Raw genomic sequence first — 15,187 nt, 5'->3', positions numbered from 1 at the left:
AATGTTCTTCATATGACAAGCCTGGAATGATCAATCCTGCAATCATTTTCATGAACCTCCTTTGAACCTGCTCCAGTTTCAGCACATCCTAAGATAATGGACCCAAACCTTCTCACAATACTCCAAGTGAGGCCTTACCAGTGCCTTACAAAGTTTCAACATTACATCCTTGCTTTTATGTTCTTGTCCTCTTGAAGTGATTGCTAACATTGCTTTTGCCTTCCTCACCACCTACTCAAACTGCAAATTAACCTTTAGGGAATCATCCACAAAGACTCCCAAGCACCTCATGCGTGGCACCTTGTCAAAGGCCTTCTGAAAATCCAAATGCACAACATCAACCGATTCTCCTTTGTCTATCCTGCTTTTTATTTCTTCAAAGAATTCCAGCAAATTTGTCAAGGAAGACTTTCCCTTAAGGAAACCATGCTGACTATGGCCTATTTTATCATGTGACTGCAAATACCCTGAGTTTTTACTTTTAATAGTCAACTCCAACATCTTCCAAACACTGAGGTCAAGCCCACTGGCCTATAGTTTCCTTTCTTCTACCTCTCTCTGTTCTTGAAGAGTTGAGTGACATTTGCAGTTTTCCAGTCTTCTGGAACCATTCCAGAATCTAGTGGTTTTCAGAAAATCATTATTAATGCCTCCACGATCTCTTTAGCCACCTCTTTCAGAACTCTAGTGTACATCATCTGGTCCAGGTGGCTTATCTATCTTCAGACCTTTCAATTTCCCAAGAACGTTCTCCCTAGTTATGGTAACTTCGCACACTTCATGCTCCCTGACACCTGGAACTTTCACCATATTGCTGGTGTCTTCCACAGTGAAGATTGATGCACAATACTTAATCAGTTCGTCTGCCATTTTTTTGCCGCCGTTCCTACCTCTCTGACATAGTTTTCCAGTGGTCCAATATCCACTCTTGCCTCTCTTTTACGCTTTATGTAACTGAAGAAACTTTTGGTGTCCTCTTTATTATTATTGGCGAGCTTACCTTCATACAAGGAAACTGTAGACAGGAAACCAGTTGGCCTGACCTCAGTGATTGGGAAGATGTTGGAGTCAATTGTTAAGGATGAGCTTATGGAGTACTTAGTGACACAGGACAAGAAAGGACAAAGTCAGCATGGTTCCCTGGAGGGAAAGTCTTATCTGAATGCCCTGCTGGAATTTTTTTGAGTAGGATAGATAAAGGGATGCAGTGGATGTTATATAATTGAACTTTCGGAAGGCCTTTGACAAGGCGCCACACATGAGGTTGCTTACCAAGTTAAGAGTATTACAGAAAAGTTACTAGCATGGTTAGAGCTGATTGGTAGGAGGCAGCGAGTGGGAATAGAAGGATCCTTTTCTGGTTGGCTGTCAGTGACTTGTGTTCCGCAGGGGTCGGTGTTGGGATCTGTTCTTAATAAGCTGTATATCAATGATTTAGATGATGGAATAGATGGCTTTGTTATCAAGTTTGCAGATGATATGCAGATTGGTGGAGGGGCAGGTAGTTTTGAGGAAGCAGGAAGGCTGCAGAAGGATTTAGACAGATCAGGAGAATAGGCAAGAAATTGGCAAATGAAATATAATATTGGAAAATGCATGATCGTGCATTTTGGTTGAAGAAATAAATGTGCAGACTATTTTCTAAATGGGGTGAAAATCCAAAAATCTGAGATGCAAAGGGATTTGGGAGTCCTTGTGCAGAGCATCCTAAAGTTAATTTGCAGGTTGAGGTAGTGGTGAGGAAGGCAAATGGAATGTGAGCTTTCATCTCAAGATATCAGAATATAAGAGCAGGGATGTGTTGCTGAGGCTTTATAAGGTACTGATGAGGCCTCACCTTGAGTATTGTGAACAGTTTTAGACTCCTTATCTAAGAAAAGATGTGCTGGCATTGGAGAGGGCTCAGTGGAGGTTCACAAGAATGATTCTGGGAATGAAAGGATTTTCATATGAGGAACTTTTGATGGCTCTGGGCCAGTGCTCGCTGGAATTTAGAAGAATGAGGGGGGGATCTCATTGAAACCTTTCAAATGTTGAAAAGCCTGGAGCGTGTAGATATGGAAAGGATGTTTCCCATTGTGGGGGAGTCTAGGCTAAGAGGGCACAGCCTCAGGGTAGAAGGGCGTCCATTCAAAACAGATGCGGAGAAAGAAATTTCTTTAGCCAGAGGGTGGTGAATTTGTTACCACAGGCAGCTGTGGAGGGCAGTTGGTTGGATGTATTTAAGGTAGAGCTTGATACGTTCCTGATTGGCCACGGCCTCGGAAGCTATGGGGAGAAGGCCAGGCAGTGAGGCTGAGGAGGGGGAGAAAAGGATCAGTCATGATTGAATGGCGGAGCAGACTTGATGGGCCAAATGGCCTTATTCTGTTCCAATATCTTATGGTAATTTGAAGGCCACTTCCTTATTTCTGTTTGGGGGTGTTACGTAACCTCGTAACCAGGTAACTTACCAGCAAAGATAGCGGGATCAGCTGAGTCGGATGCTACTATTTTCAAACGTTTTATTCAAAAAAAAAGGCACAAACGGATTGTTAATACAAAACATTCAGATCATATACATCGTCAAAACTCAATCTAAAACACCGGTGTAATAATAATCAATCAGAAATAAGCTCTATAGTTGTCTAGGGGTTAATACTGAGTCCAATTGAAATATAAAGAGTCGCTCAGAAGTTTGCAGGCTTTTCCCTTTTGGGAACCGCTGGGGTTTCACGTTGTGGAGAGAGAGAGATGGTTGAGAAAGGATAAACACTTGCCCGTTGTCTTTACAGAGCAAATCCTTGGAATCAGGGGAGCAGGCTTCCCCGTTGTTAGTTAAAAGCAGTCTTCCGTTGGTTCTAGCCACAGATTCAAAATTTGGAATCTAACGCACGTGGCTTCCTTCAAAATGGCTTCCCGCTCCCACGGGAATCGGTATCGTGCTTCCTTGGTGTCTCCTTGGTGCGTCTGAGGGTTGTCCCCCCCTCAGACCCTCCTTTATACTTCTTCACGGGATCGCAGGTGTCAATCAGGTTGCAGGTGATGCGATCTCTCTCTCAACCAGCCCACTTTGCCCGAGGGCCTTTCACGTGGTCTCCATGAGACAATAGTCAATGTCGCCTTTATTCTGCTTCTCGGGAGAATGTGGTCTTCCGCACGTCTCTCTCTCTCTCTCTCTCTCTTTCCCATTTCCTGTGTCTATTCAGCACGGCTCTTCCCCTCTTGGGTCAGTTGACCCCCCCCCCTTGACGAGGGCCTTTGCGATTCTCACAAAGGAGGGGGCCGAGGTTATAACAGGGGGTCTGTATACAATTCCCATCAGGGTTATTTTACCTTTGCAATTCCTTAGCTCTATCTACAACGATTCAACACCTGACCCTGTGATTTGACCCTCTTTCTAATTATTTGATTTCGTTGTTTACCAACAGGGCAACACTGCCCCATCTGCCTTCCTGCCTATCCTTTTGATACAATATGTAACCCTGGACATTAAGCTCCCAGCTGTAATCTTTCAGCCATGATTCAGTGATGCCTACAACATCATACCTGCCAATCTGTAACAGTGCCGCAAGTTCATCTACCTTATTCCATATACTGTGCGCAGATACACCTTCAGTCCTGTATTCACCCTTTTCGATTTTCTCCGCCTTTTACATTGTTACTCATTCTTTTGACTGCAATTTTGCCCAGTCAACAGCCTTTCCTCACTACACATTGCCTCTGTTTGTTTACCAGCTACCTCATCTTCAGCACTATTATCACCTTTCCTATGATACTTGTTGTATTGAAATATATGCAGCTCAGGACAATAGTTTCATCATGGTCAACCTTTTGATTCTTAACTTTGTCTGAGGTCTTCCCAACATCTGCCTCCACAACCTCTCCTCTGAAGGTGCCAGAACTCTGGCACCGTGAGATGGCACTCTGGTTCCCATCCCCCTGCAACTCTAGTTTAAACTCGAGTGTGAAACATTAACTAACCTTCCTGCTGTGATATTAGTCTCCCTCCTCTAGTTCAGGTGCAAACTGTCCCTTCTGTACTGTTCCTACCTTCCTTGGAAGAGAGCCCAACAATCCAAAACTCTTGTGCTCTTCCTCCTACACCAGCTCCTTAGCAATGTGTTAAACTGCATAATCTTCTGACTTCTGGCTTCACCAGCACGTGGCACAGGTAACAGTCCTGAGATCACAACCCTGGAGGACCTGCCCTTTAATTTGGCACCTAACTCCCTGAACTCCCTATGCAGAATCTTGTCACTAGTCTTAGCCATGTCACTGGTGCCTACATGGGCCACTACTTCTGGCTGTTCACCCTCCTGCTTATGATTGCTCAGGATTCGATCCAAGATATCTCTGACCATGGCATCTGGGAGGCAACATACCAGCGGGAATCTTGTTCTTATCTCCAGAATGTCCTGTCTGTTCTCTTAACTAACAAAACCCCTACCACTACAGTGTGTCTCTTCTCCCCCTTTCCCTTTTGAGTCATAGAGGTAGGCTCAGTGCCAGAGATCCGACCACTGTGACTTTCCTCTGTTAGATGATCCCCCCCCCCACCCCTGACGGTATCCAAAGTGATATACCTGTTGTGTAGGGGATGGTCATGGGTACTCTGCACTGGCTCCTTAACCCCTTTCCCTTTCCTATCTGTCACCCAGTTTCTAATGTCCTACACCTTGGGTATAACTTCCTCTCTATATGTCCTATCTTGTGATCCCCTCAGCCTCCCAAATGATCTGGAGTTCATCCAGTTCCAGCTCCAACTCCTTAACGTGGTATGTTAGAAGCTGCAGCTGGATGCACTTTTTACAATTGTAGTCCTCAGGGACACTGGAGTTTCCCTGCCATCCTACATCCCTCAAGAGGAGCATACAGCTATCCTGTCTGACACCTCTACTATCCTAGCTAAGCAGATGTAAAGAAGGGAAGGAAAAAACTTGAGCATTTCTTTTATTTTTCTGTGATTGAAGCCTCTCTTTGCAGAAACCTTGATAGCTAAACCCTCAAGATCACCCCTCTGTGTCCCCTCAGACAGTTGCTGTGATGATGGCTGCTGTGCTTGCCCCTGCCTTCCTTTAATTTGCTCTTACTAATCAATACCAAATGCCGATTGGTCACTGGTCAAAGCACCTTTTTGCTTCTGCCTTTTCTTCTTGAGCAGTGGACCTGATTGAAGTCCTCTCTTCTCCAAACTTCTGATGTCCAGATTGGCTGCTGGTCAAAATTCTTTATTTATTTATTATCCCTCTCAACCCCATTCTTCTGACTTCTCTCTGTAACTTTTGACATCCTGACAAATTAAGAACTTATCAACCTCTGCTTTAAATATACTCCATGACTTGGCCTCTACAGCCATCTGTAGCAAGGAATTCCACAGATTCACCATCCACTGTCTAAAAAAATTTCTTCTCATCTCTGTTCTAAATGGATGTCCTTCTATTCTGAGGTGTACCCTCTGGTTCTAGACGCCCACTATAGGAAACATCTTCTCTGTGTCCACTCTATCTAGGTCTTTCAATGTTTAATAGGTTTCAATGTGACGCCCTCTCATTCCTCAAACTTCAGTGAATATAGGCCCAGAGCCATCAAATGCTTCTCGTATGTTAACCCTTTAATTCCCAAGATAATTTTCATGAACTTTCTCTGGACCCTCTCCAATGTCAGCAAATCCTTTTGAGCCTGACGATTCAGAGGTATTCTCCTGCCTTCATGTTCTGGCTAAAGAAATTGTTCTTAATCTCCATTGTAAAGGGACATAATTCTATAATGCGACTGTGCATCGTGTATGATTTGTGTATCTTTACAGGATGAATCTGGCACGGCAGAAAGCAGTGGGCATGACCTCAGCACTCAGGAAAGGATTATTGGTCCTCAGCTGAGGGAGAACTCTGTCGGTTGTGGCGATTACAGTAATCACAGCTACTCATATTCTCCCATCTTGGGAAAGTCTGAAACTGGTGAGTGAACAGTACATCGCAGTGTCCTCTACCTAGAATCAAATATTCTATTTATTTCATTACTCTGCTCTCTGAGAGGTTATTTACTTAGTATGAATGTTAATGCAAAAAGCACAGTAATGTATATAAGTCCTAGGATCTGCAGTACTCTGGGAAATGCAAAGGATCCATGTGCCACTACTGTTTCACATTTTAAAACAAAAATCATTTGTTTTTGAGAGTATTTGGGCCATTAATATCTTGACCTTAGACCATAAGACGTAGGAATAGAATTAGGCCATTCATCCCTTCGAGTCTACTCTGCCGTTCCATCATGGCTGATCTCAGATCCCGCTCAACCCCATACTCCTGCCTTCTTGCCATATCCTTTGATGCCCTGACTCATCAAGAAATTATCAACTTCTGTCTTAAATATACCTATGGACTTGGCCTGCACTGCAGTCTCTGGCAGAGCATTCCACAGATTCACTACTCTCTGGATTCACTACCTCTGTTCTAAAAGATTATCCCTCAGTTTAAAGCTGTGCCCTCTAGTTCTGGATGCCCCCACCGCAGGGAACATCCTCTCCACATCCACCCTATCTAGTCCTTTCAATATTCAGTAGGTTTCAGTGAGATTCCCACATATTCTTCTAAATTCAAGTGAGTATAGGCCCAAAGCGGCCAAACTTTGTTAATCCCTTCATTCCTCGAATCATCCTCATGAACCTGCTCTGGACTCTCCAATGACAACACATTGTTTCTGAGATAGGGGCCCAAAACTATTGACCATACTCAAGTACAGCCTGACTAGTATCTTATAAGACCTCAGCATTATTTCCTTGGTTTGATATTTTATTCCACTTGAAATAAATGCCAATATTGCATTTGTTTTTGTTACCATAGACTCAACCTGTAAATTAAAATTCTGGGTGTCTTGCATGATGTTTTTTAAGTCTCTCTGCACCTCTGATGTTTGAATTTTCTCCCCGTTTAGATAATAGTCCGCACTATTGTTCCTTTTACCAAAATGCATTATCATACATTTCCCAACACTGTATTCCATCTGCCACTTTTTTGCCCATTCTTCCAATTTGTCTAAATCCTGCTGCAGCTGCATTGCTTCTTCAGCAGTACCTACCCTTCCATCTGTCTTTGTATTATCTGCAAACTTTGCCACAAAGCCATCAATTCCATTATCTGAATCTTTGACAAACAATGTGCAAAGTAGCAGTCCCAATACTGACCCCTGAGGAACAGCAGTAGTCACTGGTAGACAACCAGAAAAGGCCCCTTTATTCCCACTCACTGCCTCCTGCCTGTCAGCCATTCCTCTATTCATGCCAGCACCTTTCCTGTAACGCCATAGGATTAAGCAGGCTCATGTGTGGCACCTTAACAAATGCCCTCTGAAAATCCAAGTAAACAACATCCACTGCCTCTCCTCTGCACCCTACTTGTTGCTTCCTTGAAGAGCCCTAACAGACTTGTTAGACAAGATTTCCCTTAATGGAAACCATGCTGACTTTGACTCATTTTATTGTTATTTTCCAAGTATCCTGAAACCTCATCCTTGGTAATGGACTCCCAACACTTTCCCAACCTCAGAGGTTAGGTCAACTGGCCTATAATTTCCTTTCTTTTGTCTTCCTCCCTTCTTGGAGTGACATTTGCAATCTTTCAGTCCTCTGGAACCATGCCAGGATCAAGTGATTCTTTGAAAGATCACGACCAATGCTTCCGTTCTTTAACAACCTCTCTCAGGACTCTGGGATACAGTCCATCTGGTCCAGCTGACTCTCCACCTTAAGACCTTTGAGTTTGCCTGATACTTTTTCCTTTGTAATCAGAATGACATTCACTCCTGCTCTCTGATACTCACAAACCTCTGGTACACTGCTCGTGTCTTCCACAGTGAACACCAGTGCATTAAGTTTATCTGCCATTTTTTGTCCCCAATTACAACTGCACCAGCATCATTTTCCAGTGGTTCAATATCAACTTGCTCCTCCATTTTACTCTGTATAACTGGTGTGCTTCTTTATTTCAAAGTTCAAGTTTATTGTCATCTGACTGTATGTATATACAGTGTAAGGCGTATATGTGTATCTCTCTCTCTCTATATATATATATATATACACACACACACACACACACACACGTAGAACAGTTTTGTCGTAATTTTATGAATTGCACTGTACTGCTGCTGTAAAAAAAGGGAAAAGTCTAATTTCATGACATTTGTAAATGATAAACCTATCAACTTGTAGGCATTTGATAAGGTTCCCCATGCAAGGCTCATTCAGGAAGTAAGGAGGCATGGGATCCAAGGAGACCTTGCTTTGTGAATCCAGAATTGGCTTGCCCACAGAAGGCAAATGGTGGTTGTAGATGGTTCATATTCTGCATGGAGGTCGGTGACCAGTGGTGTGCCTCAGGGATCTGTTGTTGGACCCCTCCTCTTTGGGATTTTTATAAATGACCTAGATGAGGAAGTAGAAGGGTGGATTAGTAAGTTTGCTGATGACACAAAAGTTGGGGGTGTTGTGGATAGTCTGGAGGGTTGTCAGATTACAGTGGGTCATTGATAAGATGCAGAACTGGGCTGAGAAATGGCAGATGGACTTCAACCCAGATGAGTGTGAAGTGGTCCATTTTGGTAGGTAAATTTGAAGACAAAATGTAATAGTAATGGTAAGACTATCAGCAGTGTGCAGGATCAGGTAGATCTTGGGGTCCATGCCCATAGGATGACAGTGATGTATGATGTGTTGGCCTTCATCAACTGTCGGATTGAATTCAAGAGCTGTAAGGTAATGTTATAGCTATATAAGACCTTAGTTAGACCCCACTTGGAGTACTGTGTTCAGTTCTGGTCACCTCACTACAGGAAGGATGTGGGTACTATAGAGATGGTGCAGAGGAGATCTACAAGGATGTTGCTTGGATTGGAGAGTATGCCTTATGAGAACAGGTTAAGTGAACTCGGACTTTTCTCCTTAGAGCAACAGAGGATGAGAGGTGACCTGATACAGGTGTATAAGATGATGAGATGCATTGATCATGTGGATAGTCAGACTTTTTCCCAGGGCTGAAATGGCTGACATGAGGAGTCATAGTTGTGAGGTGCTTGGAAGTAGGTACAGGGGGGATGTCAGAGGCAGGTTTTTTTACCCAGATAGTGGTGGGTAGATGGAATGCACTGCCAGTGATGTTGGTAGAGGAGGATACAATAGGGTCTTTTAAGAGATTCTTAGGTACATGGAGCTTAGAAAAATAGAGGGCTATGCAGTTTCTAGTGTAGGTTACCTGGTTGGCACAGCATTGTGGGCTGAAGGGCCTGTAATGTGCTGTAGATTTCTATGCGCTGTGATTCGATCTGGGTTTCTATTGTGGACTGAGAGTGGGAGGGGGATGCCGGAAGAGAGGAATCACGCTTTGGAAAGGAGAAGAAGTGAGAAGCACCAGAGAGACATCTTGTAATGTACAATAAACCTGTTGTTTAGAATCAACTGACCTGCCCCGGTATCTCAGGCCTGGGTGTGTCTGTACCTATGCTGTGCCCCACCCCTGGCACTCATCTCTGCCACCTGGTTCACATCCTTCTCATGGCACTCCACCCTCACCATTCCCAACATCCTTTGCACGCGCCAGATTTACAAGCCCACTCTCTGCTCCACCTTGACAAGTACAGTACTTTGCTGAAGTCTTAGGCACCCTAGCTATATATGTGCCTAAGACTTTTGCACAGTACTGTATACAACCGAGTGAACCAATGTTTTTCTGGACCACGATTCACTCACAAAGCATGTACCACACACAGCACACAAAACAAAATATTACTATAATAAGTTAGAGTTAAAAAATGCTTGTAGTGCAGAGTGCGTACTGAACAGATCAGGTGGCATCAGCAGGGCAAGAAATAAAGTTCCTGTTTCACACGTGATCTTTCATCAGAAAATGAAGCACTACATTTAACTGTTATTCTCTCTGAGGATGTTTCCTGGCCCACTGTGTACTTGCAGTGTTTCTTTATAGGTTTCCAATGCCTTCAAATGTGCAAACCAAGTGCACATTTTTTCAAGCTAGTTCAAGGACATGGGTAAAGCTAGAGTGTACAAGCAGGAAAGATGGGGAAAAAAAATCAAAGAAACAAAATTGGTTAGTCCTCAACCAATCAGGTTCCTGGTGTCCCACCTTGTTTACAATCACATTCCAGTTCTTACTTAGAGCAAGACCTTCGTCTTTGTTAAAATTCTTGTTCTCTGATGAAACTATTAATCTCTAGACAGCAGAGCCTGATTGGTTAGTCCTCAACCAATCAGGAGGGACAATGATGGGGGTTTATATGCCATCAGACTAGACATGCCTAGGTCTCATTCCTGATGTAGGTGGCGAAGTTAGTCATTGAAACGTCGGTTAAAATTGACCGCTGAACCCGGCTGGAAGTCCTAGAAGTGTTTTTGCGTCATATACGCTGGGAAAGCACTTGATCCTTTTTTCAAGATCAAAGATGTGTTTTTTGCACATCAGTGGTTTGGCAGGAGTAAGCCCACAGTAAACAACTTTCCTGCACTATTCCTACACCCATTTCTTTTCCTAGAATCTAATGTACACAGTGACTGAGCTCTGAGCTGTCACACCCTATGTAAAGAATTCCTTCGAGTTGCTTGGTAATATAGTTCTGAATGGCTGACCTTTTCATCCTGTGAAGCTTAGTTGTAGACCTGCCCAGGGAGACATCAATCTTACCAAGACCAGTAAGACTCCTGCTTGCTTCATCTATTTATTTTAATTATTTTTATTTAGCAACACAGCATGGAATTGGCTTTCTGGCCCTTCGAGCCCCACTGCCCCAGTGACTCCTGACAAGCCCAATTAACCCTCACTTAATCACAGTGGCCAGTTAACCCACCACCTGGTACGTGTTTGGACTGTGAGAGGAAACCAGAGCACCCGGCGAAAACTCTTACATTCCGCAGGGAGGATGTACAAATTCTTTACAGAGGATGCAAAATTGAACTCTGACGTCTGAGCAGTAATATTGTTGCGCCAACCACTATGGTACTGTGGTGCCCATTGAGATCACTTTGAGTTTACCTAAATTCGCAACTATTTATTTTCTCCTAAAGGATAAATAGTCTTATCTTAGATAACATTTCTTGCTCTTACCCCTTTCATGGGAGATCACACTTGTGAAAAATATTCTAGTTATTGGACTAGGGCTCTTTTTGGTTAGAGAAAGACATCAGTATCTTTGTACTCCGATCCTCCTTCGATAAAGATTCCAATTCATTTATTTATCACATATACAGTGAAACATTACGGTGAAGTGTGTCACGCAACACAGACAAAATGCTGGTGGAATGCAGCAGACCAGGCAGCATCTATAGGAAGAAGTACAGTTGATGTTTCGGGCCGAGACCTTTCGTCAGGATTAACTGAAAAAAAGAGATAGAGAGAAATCTGCAGATTTCCTCGTGTTTGAGTGAAATCTGTCAGTTGCATTAACAACCAACTCACCCAAGAATGTGCTTGGGACAGCCAGCAAATGTTGCCATACGTTCCTGTGGCTACATAGCATTCCCACAATGCTCAGCAGAGCAACACAGAACACAATCAACAAAACAATAATAACAAAACACAAGCAACACCCACAAAATACTGGAGGAACTCAGCAGGCCAGACAGCATCTATGGAAAAGAGTAAACAGTGGAAGTTTCAAGCCGAGACCCTTCATCAGGTCTGATGTTTACTCTTTTCTCTAGATGCTGCATGGCCTGCTGAGGATAGCTGAGTGATAGGTGAAGCCAATTGGGTAGGAAAGATAAAGGGCTAGAGTAGAAGGAATCTGATAGAGGAGAATGGACCATAGGAGAAAGGGGAGGAGGAGGGGACCCAGGGACAGATGATAGAGAGGAGAGAAGAGGAAAGAGGCCAGAGTGGGAAATAGAAGAAAAAAGAAGGGGGAGGGATTTTTTTTTACCAGAAGGAGAAATTGATATGCTATCAGGTTGGAGGCTACCCTGATGGAATATAAGATGTTGTTCTTCCACCATGAAGGGGGTCTCATCTTGACAAAACAAGCCCCTTTCCTTCCTCTCCATCCACCTACACACACAAAACAGTCTTCCAACTCCAAGACAGGCCTCTGGGCCTCCAGTCTTCAGGCTTCAGCCCTCAGGCTTTGATTTCAGGACTTCGAATCAACCTTTAGGTACCAGTCTTTGATATTGACCCTCAGACTAGCCAATGACGAGACCCTGAACTGCTACTGCTTTGCTTTCTAAACCTGGACACTCACCTTTAATGCTCCCTTTATAATAAAATCCGGCCCTTCTATCAAAGTGCATAACCTTCCACTTTTTCACACTAGTTTCCATGCGCCATTCACTTAGCCTATCCAGATCTTCATGAGACCTTTCTGTAGTGACTCACAGGCCACTGCCGCCCAGCTCCTGTTCATGAATGAATTTGGATAAATTGTACTTCACCTGTTCATCCAGCAATTGTGAATAATCAGGTCCATTGAACACAACCTCCCAACCTAGAGGGTGTCAAGCACCTTGGCTTTATCTGCAAAAAGCAGGATTTCCTGGTGAACAACCTTTTCAATTCCAATTACCGTGCCCATTCTGAGGTGTTGGTCCACGGCCTCCTGTTCTGTCATGTTGAGGTCACTCTTAGGTTGGAGGACCAGCACCTCATTCCGTTTAGGTAGCCTCCAACCTAATGGTATGAACATCAATTTCTCCAACTTCTTGTCATCCTTTTTCCCATCCCCATTCCCTGTTCTTCAATTCCCCACTCTGACATCTTTTTCCTCACCTACCTATTAACCCCCACCCCCAGTGCCCCTCCTCCTTCCCTTTCTCCCAAGGTCCACTCTCTTCTCCTATCCAATTCCTTCTTCTCCAGCTCTTTTTTTCCCCACTTAATCACCTCCCAGTTTCTTATTTCACCCTTTCCCCCACCCACCTGACTGCACCTATACTTCTGAGCTTGTCTTCCTTCCCCTCCCCACAATTTCTTACTCTGGCATCTTCCCCCTTCCTTTCTCATCTTGGTTGAAGGTTTTTGCCCTGAAATGTTGACTATTTATTCCTCTCCATAGATGCAGCCTGACCTGCTGAAATCCCTCCAGCATTTTGTGTGTGTTAACCTGGAAATAAACTCTTAATTCTTGCGCCATTGCCTCTGTTTAATAATAATCAACCCAGACCCTTGTTGGGAGTTTAATGATCGATGTGGCACCTTACTAAAGTCCTACTGAAAGTTCAAATATGCCACACTAACTGATTTCCTCCTCATCTATTCTGGTATTGGTAACCTGAAATAAAACTAAAGAAAAATGCCTCCTCACCCCCCCCCCCCCCCCCAAATTGATAGGGTGGTTAAGAAGTTGTATATTGTTAGTCAGGGGGTTTAGTTGAAGAGCCACGGGGTAATATTGAAGTTCCATAAAATCTTGGTTGGACCACACTTGGAGTATTGTGTTCAGTTCTGGTCGCTTCATGAAAGAAAGGACATAGAACCTTTGGAGATGGTGCAGAGGAGGTTTACTAGGATGCTGCCTGGTGTAGAGAGCATGTTTTATGAAGATAGGTTGAGCGTGCTCGGGATTTTCTCTTTGGAGAGAAAGAGAATGAGAAGATGATAAAAAGCGTAGGTTGAGTGGACAGTCAGTGGACCTTTTCCCCAGGGTGTAAATGGCTAATATGAGGGGGTATAATTTTAGGTAATTGGAGGAAAGTGTAGAGGAGATGTCAGAGGTAGGTTTTTACACAGGAGTGGAGGGTTTTGTGGAATACACTACCAAAATTGGTGATAGAGGCAGTTACAATAGGGGCATTTAAGAAGCTCTTAGGTAGGCACATGGATGATAGAAAATGGAAGGACATGTTGGAAAGAAGACTTGGATTGAGTAGATTAAAAAGATTGGCATATCATGGACCAAAAGGCCCATACTGTGCCATGTTCAAATGGCACATTGTGCGAAGAGAACTTGTCAAGGAAATCTTCACTACTTTAAAATAATTTAAATGCAGTTTAAATATGACAGGGTTAGCACCTGCCCTGTTTGTTGAAGGATAGTGCATCATGCGAATTTTCATTTTATTTCAGTCAGAGGACTCAAAGGTCCAAGCAGCTGATCTCTCCCTGCAGCAGTGTGGCTAAAAATAGGGCTTGTAAACACACTGTGACTGTACTCTGTGTAAAAAGTGTGAGAGCATCAGCTAGTAAGGAAAGGTTTACTTCCGAATTGGAATCAGGTGTCATAACACTGGTATGCAGTATGTCATGAAGTTTGTTGTTTTGCAGTAGCAATACATAGTAATAAAACCTATAAATTACAAGATATGTTTGTGTATGTATTGTGTGTGTGTGTGTGTATGTATGTGTATATGTGTGCGTGTGTGTAGAGGCATACACATCTAGGTGATTACAACAAAACTAATCTGCCCCTCATTGTCGTCTTTAATCTGCTATGATGGTTGATCATCTGTCATTCAGTTAGATGAGGCTACAATCACTTGATTCCATTCTTCCCTGAATAGTTATAGCTGATGATCACTACCTTTTTTCTTCTTAAGACCATCACTCCTACTGTGGCATAGGCCTGTTGACAGCAGCTCACCAGAGTCCTCTGTCCAGCCTCCCAGAAGGTTGATCAGCCCTGTGGCTTCTGCTTTTACTACATGACTTCATACATCTTTGAGGCGACGATCCTTCCTCTCCCTCAGAGATGAAGTCTTTGGAGCTTGTTGGTGTTTCTGTTGCTTTGAGTTTTTTAAGGGCACGGTTGCTAGCCCCATACCCACCCTCCTTTTGCAGCCAGGCTGGGACCATGGTGCACTTAAGTGTGTACCCTTTGCCTCTTCCAGTTTCTCGTCTGAAAGTTGTCACTGTTAACTGAAAACATGGCACTTTTTCCTGTATGGATGCTGCCCGCATTGGGGATTTCCAGATCTGGTGGAAGCAGAAATTTACTCCTTCTAAATCTTGGGAAGAAATTTGTTCCCTGGTTTCAGACTCCATCCCTTTTTCCAGGATAGACTGAAGGAGAACCTTGGGTATATATTTAACCATAATCAGTTTCAGACACATCTTCCGTACAGATTACTTACTTTTGCTTAAATCCACATGATTCTCACCTCACCAGCACTTACTTCTGAAACATCCATATCTTTAGCATCTGTAATCTTGGTTGTTTAAAGCACTTCCAGTCATTGTGGGCATGCTGTGTTAGTGCTGATGTGTGTTGATGT

The 15,187-nt window shown here is 43.5% G+C and overlaps 1 protein-coding gene across 4 annotated transcripts in view; it reads left to right on the top strand.

Moving 5' to 3' along the window:
• usp47 (ubiquitin specific peptidase 47) overlaps positions 1-15,187 on the top strand; it is a 217,606-nt gene that overhangs the window by 80,285 nt on the left and 122,134 nt on the right. For all 4 annotated transcript variants that reach the window (XM_073049940.1, XM_073049942.1, XM_073049939.1 and 1 more), the window contains one exon: positions 5,789-5,939. In XM_073049940.1, coding sequence (XP_072906041.1) covers positions 5,789-5,939 — 151 coding nt within the window. The remainder of the gene's footprint in view (positions 1-5,788; positions 5,940-15,187) is intronic.

Source organism: Hemitrygon akajei, chromosome 6 (genome assembly GCF_048418815.1).
Source record: "Hemitrygon akajei chromosome 6, sHemAka1.3, whole genome shotgun sequence".
In the NCBI taxonomy this organism is placed as follows: domain Eukaryota; kingdom Metazoa; phylum Chordata; class Chondrichthyes; order Myliobatiformes; family Dasyatidae; genus Hemitrygon; species Hemitrygon akajei.
This window is presented reverse-complemented; position numbering and strand designations above follow the sequence as displayed.